The following is a 6,483-nucleotide window of genomic DNA, read 5'->3' as shown; positions in this document are numbered from 1 at the left end:
AATTCTTATATAAAATATAATAAATAATTTATTTTTTAATTTTTAAAATAATAATAATATTAAAAAAATAAATTATAATAATATTTTATTTAATTTTTAATTTTTAATTTTTATCCTAATTTACTATCTAAATGCACGTAAATAAATATTCATAATTTCATATTAATCAGTCAGTCCATTAATGAAGACGCTAATCGTTCCGTTATCAAACGCTGTAGTGAGTCTTTTGCACGAACGGAACCTTCCAGAACCCTTTACACCGGAACTCTCTCGTAGCTTCTTTCTTTTTGGTTTTATAAGCAAAGCTCGCCCTTGTTACAACAACTCTCCAGTTTCTTCTACAACCTCCGGTAATCTGTTCGCACCTCTATTCCGCTTAACCCCTACTCCCCCTCTTTGCGATTTTGTATTCTTTTCTGATTCCTAACCATGGCCGATGAAGCCAAAGCGAAGGGTAACGCCGCCTTCTCTGCCGGTGATTTCTCAGGCGCCGTGCATCACTTCTCGGAAGCCATCTCGCTTGCCCCAACCAATCATGTTCTCTACTCGAACCGATCTGCCGCCTATGCCTCTATGCACCAGTACTCCGATGCCTTGACCGACGCAAAGAAAACCGTGGAGCTCAAGCCCGACTGGTCCAAGGGCTACAGCCGGCTCGGCGCGGCTTACCTCGGCTTGGGTCACCACGACGATGCCGTCTCTGCTTACAAGAAGGGCCTCGATTACGACCCCAACAACGAGGCCCTCAAGTCCGGCTTAGCTGACGCCCAGTCCGCCGCTTCCAGGTCCCGGGCGCCGCCGCCGCCGCTGAGCAACCCCTTCGGAGACGCGTTCTCTGGCCCCGAGATGTGGGCCAAGCTCACGGCCGATCCAAGCACCAGGGCCTATCTTCAACAGCCCGATTTCGTGAAGATGATGCAGGATATTCAGAAAAACCCTAGTAATCTCAACCTCTATCTCAAGGACCAGAGGGTTATGGAAGCGCTTGGGGTTTTGCTTAACATAAAATTACGGACACCTACTTCGGATGACATGGAGATGCCGGAGTCTTCTCCATCGCCGCAGCCGCCTGAGAGAAAGAGACCCGCGGAGGCCGAGCCGGAGAAGGAGCCAAAGCCGGAAACGGAGCCGATGGATCTGACGGAGGAGGAAAAGGAGGCAAAGGAGAGGAAGGCGCGGGCGCAGAAGGAAAAGGAATTGGGTAATGCTGCCTACAAGAAGAAGGATTTTGATACGGCAATTGCGCATTATACGAAGGCGATGGAGTTGGACGACGAGGATATTTCCTATATTATGAACCGGGCTGCCACTTATCTGGAAATGGGACAGGTATATAAATTTTTTCTGATAAGTAGAAAGATTTTTATTGGTAAGCTCAAAGCGCAACGTTAGTATACAAGAGACACACCAATAAAATACTGTCTGCTGTGACGTACAAGAGAGAGACCTATAAATTTTACAATTTTGATTTATAAAAGAAAAGTTATTGCTTGGATTGCTTAGATTTTATTTCAACTGAAATTCTGATTGATTGTTATACCTCGACTGAGTGCTTGCATGGTTCGAGGATGTTTACTTTGAAACGAAGCCATTAGCAGATTAGGCTAAGATCGTCAACTCATCTCAAATCATCAATGAGATCACTATTCTTTGATCGTCCCATAAAAAGTTTAAACCCGTCTCAATCTAACCTATTTCATACATTCAAACACATCTCAATTTATTTATATTCAAATGCATTTTAATAGGACTTACAAAACACTACTATTTTACGTTTTAGGTTTCGTATGACATACCTTTTCTACTATGTTTCTTCTTTGCTTTCCGTTTTCTTTATGTTTGGATGGTTTTTTTTTTTAATTAACTACCACAGGTATCGTTAAGGAATATAGTCGTGATTAGTGCTAAGTACGTTTTATAAGAGCATGACTCAGTGGATAGCTGCGGGGTTCTTTTGCTTGTCATAAAGCGTTGTGACAAATTCTTTTCTTAACATGCCAAATCTGAAGCTTCTACGTCGATTAAGTGGATGGGTCCACCATGGTCACACACTCTCTCAACCAATATCATGTATTCTCGACTTGAGAGTTGGGTTTGTTATATGTGCTCTGTTTAGATTTTATTAATCCGTCTCAATGCAGCATCTGTGTTACTAAGGCTTGAGAATGAAGAAGGTTGAGGAGACAAAACTGGTAGAAATTATGGTATTTAATTGCTAACATATTGGGTTGTATGGTATAATGAGTTGCGGTTTATGTCATGTAGATGATGGGGGTCATTAATCATTATATGATTTCCAAGTAGCTTATGCTCTTTGATCTTAGGTGTTGATTAACTGAGGATTGTTGTACCGGATATTAATTCACTTTTGACTAAATAAATATGCTGATTCTGATCTAACTCGAGCCATCTTGAAACGTTAATCTTTAAATATTACGTATTTTTTATTTCTGCACTGTGTATCATCATCAATGGCCCTAGCTTTTGCAACCACTATTGTTGTTTATGTTTGATGAACAGGTTGAGTCTAAAACTTGTACCGACAACTCCCCTTCTTCTGTTATAGTTTGACGCATACGTGCAGCAAGCATATGAGCTATTATGCTGGGTTATATTAAGCTTTCTGCTATTTGTATTTATCTAATTTTATTTAGTCTAGCATTACCGATAAAAAAAAAATGATCTAGTCTAACATAGGTTGTGCTCTTGTATATGGCCCGTGTATTTGGATTTTGTCTCTTATTATTTTCAATAAGATTTTGTTTACCAATAAAAAAACTAATTACAGTCTAATCCTTGCTGTTAATGCTGCTTCAGTATGGCGAATGTATTAAAGATTGTGAGAAGGCAATTGAAAGGGGAAGAGAGCTTAGATCAGACTTTAAGATGATAGCAAAAGCTTTAACAAGGAAGGGAACTGCCCTGATGAAAATGGCTAAATGCTCAAAGGACTATGAACCCGCTATTGAGACTTTCCAGAAAGCTCTTACAGAGCATCGCAACCCAGACACATTGAAGAAACTAAATGATGCTGAAAAAGCAAAGAAGGAACTGGAGCAACAAGAGTACTTCGATCCCAAAGTTGCTGATGAGGAGCGTGAGAAAGGTATTCCTTTCTATTATACTTAACATGATGTTGTATTTGCTTGATGCTGTGGTTTCCTTCTCTTGAGGCTTCGTTTGGTTACACAGATGGGATTAGATAAAAGTTGAAAGTTAAATAAAATATTGTTGGAATATAATTTGTTAATATTAATTTTGTTTTGAGATTTGAAAAGGTTGAATTGTTTATTATATTTTATGTGGAAATTTGAGAAAATTATAATGATTATATGAGATGAGATGATATGAGATAGTTTGGTATGGGGAACCAAACCAGCCTTATTTTCATTCCCACAAATAGTTTTGTCATATAATGTAGACTTGTGAACCCATTTCAATTCTATTTACTTTATGCCTTTCTATATTCATTTGACTTTAGTTGCAACCATGGGCTTGCTTTGAACGGGCAGAGCATTCATAATTTTTGAAATTCTATTCGTACCTCTATTACATGGGGCCCATGTGATTTTTGCATTCAGCTGTTATTCGATTGAAGGTTTTGGGGCTGTCTTTCTGCGATCACTGGAATATGTTCAGTGCATCCTTCACAAATATCTTGTGGTTGACTGCTTATTGATGGTACCATTGACATTGTAGGCAATGAGTATTTCAAGCAGCAAAAGTATCCGGAGGCTGTGAAGCATTACACCGAATCCCTGAGAAGGAATCCCAAAGATCCAAAGGTAAGAGGCACTTAGACTAAGTTACTAGTGGTCCTTGGATTCCCTGCTATGCCATGGATGTCCATAGTTTATTTCAAATTTTTTTAGAGCTAATGCTGTGGATCCCTTGAAACACTTGCTGCCTTGCAGGCATATAGTAATAGAGCTGCATGCTACACAAAACTTGGGGCTTTGCCTGAGGGATTGAAAGATGCCGAGAAGTGTATTGAGCTTGATCCAACCTTTTCCAAGGGATATACTAGAAAAGGTGCCGTCCAGTTCTTCATGAAAGAATACGACAAAGCTTTAGAAACCTATCAGGAGGGGCTGAAACATGATCCTAGCAACCCTGAATTGCTTGATGGTGTGAGGAGGTATGGAATATGAGCACATCTTTGGTTCTTAATTGGACTGTCCCCGTTCACGCATGCATGAATTAAAAAAGCTTTGATTAATTGCCATTCGAAAATCTGGTGCAGATGCGTAGAACAAATTAATAAGGCCAGTCGTGGGGATTTGAGCACTGAGGAATTGGAGGAGAGACGGGTACGACATTTTCAAGCTCTTGTTAACATTGATTCGTGAAACTTGTTGAATGTGGTCCTAATAAAGTCTCCATCTTGTAGGCTAAGGCAATGCAGGACCCTGAAATTCAGAACATCCTCCAAGACCCCGTTATGAGACAGGTATGCGGACTTTTGTTTTTTTTGTCTTTTTTTATTTGCCTTAAGAATGAATTTGTATTCTTTGCTGATTTCTCTGCAATATTGATTGAATAATTTGGGTGATAAATGCAGGTGTTGATAGATTTCCAGGAAAATCCCAAGTCTGCTCAGGAACACACAAAGAACCCAATGGTGATGAGCAAGATACAGAAGCTGATTAGTGCTGGAATTGTTCAGATGAGATGAAACTGAGGAAATATTTCACAAGAAAAAGCTTTTGCGTCACTCAAAATGTACTTGTGTGAATTGAGTGAATTATTTCATTATAAAAAAAATTTAAAACTACTTGGAAAAACTTTTGAGATTTTTCTCACTTTCAAGTTGATCAATGAAGGTATTTCTTGTGTTTTTGGCCACCTCTCTCGCTCTCTCTCTCTCCAGATGCACATTCGAGCTATAGATAGGCATGTTGTATCAAGGCACATTCTTAACGGCCGGCAGTGCATGTGAATATATTCTTGGTTCAATAACACAACGAGGATGCCCGTTCACTACCCCCATGTTTTGAAATATCAGTGAGAGCAGTCCCTCGGTGGAAGTACGTAGCTTGAGGGAGAAAACCAACGAGAAATCTTGACATGCTTTCGGTCCCCCGTCAGTTTCGTAGTCGGAGCGTGTGAATGACAAAAAAGGAACCAAAAAAGAAGAAATAAAAAAAAAGAAAAGAAAAAGAAAGAAACAACGGTACCATTGACATGTTAACACTCCCTTGCGATATGTAACTGTCACGGGTTGGGAATTATAGAAGATGGACGAGATCATAGATCGAGAAGAGTATGGAGAAGAATTGAAGTCTGCATTGACTAGGGCTGAAGTCTTCCAATAAGCATAAAAGAAAGATCAAGATGTAGCGTTTTGTTTAAGTTTTGGTTATTTTTAACATAATTGTTTGTAATTGTGTGTTTAGTGACAAGAGAATAAATAGAACGGCGTCGTTTCTTGGTTGTTGTTTAAGTCATCAAATGTTATAAGTTGTGTAGTTTTCATAATTGTTTCATGTAATTGATTCATTCTTTTATAAATAATAGTCGTAAGTTGGGAAGGAGGCCAACTTTGATATTCAAGTGTTAATCAATTCTCTCTATCTCTTTCTCTCTCTAATTCTTGGAAATTTCTGGAGGGTGATGTCTTCGAACTACATCAGTTCTCTACAGTTGTAAAAAAGGTCCATTACAATTAGTATCAGTTGTCAGAAATGATAGAAGGAACGAGATCATATGCATAGATCTTTGATTTTGTGAATCAGTTGCGACAACAGCAAGAAGCAGCAAGGTTAGAAAGGGAGACTCAAGATAGGAAGTCTGTTGAATTATTGTAGCATATTTCGAAACCTTCTTACAATCCTCAGTTGGAAGGTAATGCTCAGAATGCAAGAAATGGACAAGGTTTTCATCAATCGAAAGACGGTGAAACAGATGATGGTACGGGGAAAGTTTATTGTAGAAACATGGGGGATAGATCTAATATGAGACAAATAAAGCTGGATTTTCTAAGATTTGGTGGAAAAGATCCTACGGCTTGGATTTATCAAGTCAATCAGTATTTTCTGTATCATCAAGTGCCTCCTGGTCAGAGGATTTTTTTGGCTTCATTCCACATGGACGATGATGCTTTGGTGTGGTTCCAGGATGCAAGTGAGTCTAGAATCTTTCATTCTTGGGAAAAATTCATTCAGGCAGTCCAGGTTCGATTTGGTTCATCTGCTTATGATGATCCTATAGAGACATTGACACGCTTAAAACAGGTCATTATGTTACTGCTTATAAGACTAAGTTTGAATTGCTTTCCAATCGTATTAAAGGCATCTCTGAAAGAAACAAATTAAGCTTTTTTTAAATGGCTTAAAAGATGATGTTAGATTGCTAATAAGAATGTTGAATCCCTCTTCCTTGAATGATGCATTTGGATTAGCAAAAATTCAATAGCAATATGTTTGGAGTACAAAGAGGACATGGAGAGGTAGCTCTAGTGATTCTCAATAGTCGAATGTGGGG

At 38.9% G+C, this 6,483-nt stretch overlaps 1 protein-coding gene across 1 annotated transcript; it reads left to right on the top strand.

Moving 5' to 3' along the window:
- The first annotated feature begins 202 nt into the window (after positions 1-202).
- Positions 203-4,845, top strand: LOC121235079 (hsp70-Hsp90 organizing protein 3-like). The gene is made up of 7 exons (XM_041131306.1): positions 203-1,329; positions 2,818-3,106; positions 3,700-3,785; positions 3,915-4,138; positions 4,244-4,310; positions 4,391-4,450; positions 4,562-4,845. Exons 1-7 carry the CDS (start codon positions 430-432, stop codon positions 4,673-4,675), a joined length of 1,740 nt encoding a protein of 579 aa, XP_040987240.1. The 5' UTR covers positions 203-429; the 3' UTR covers positions 4,676-4,845.
- Positions 4,846-6,483: the final 1,638 nt, after the last annotated feature.

This window comes from Juglans microcarpa x Juglans regia, chromosome 6D (assembly GCF_004785595.1).
Source record: "Juglans microcarpa x Juglans regia isolate MS1-56 chromosome 6D, Jm3101_v1.0, whole genome shotgun sequence".
Lineage (NCBI taxonomy): Eukaryota > Viridiplantae > Streptophyta > Magnoliopsida > Fagales > Juglandaceae > Juglans > Juglans microcarpa x Juglans regia.
Note: the sequence above shows the minus strand (reverse complement) of the source record. Positions and strands in the feature narration are given on the sequence as shown.

What these genes read in the sequence shown, in the direction of transcription:
- LOC121235079 (XM_041131306.1), top strand. Translation starts at nt 430, where the DNA reads ATGGCCGATGAAGCCAAAGCGAAGGGTAACGCCGCCTTCTCTGCCGGT. An exon ending in CTTATCTGGAAATGGGACAG is followed by an intron (nt 1,330 to 2,817) that starts GTATATAAATTT and finishes ATGCTGCTTCAG; the next exon opens with TATGGCGAATGTATTAAAGA. An exon ending in TTGCTTGATGGTGTGAGGAG is followed by an intron (nt 4,139 to 4,243) that starts GTATGGAATATG and finishes AATCTGGTGCAG; the next exon opens with ATGCGTAGAACAAATTAATA.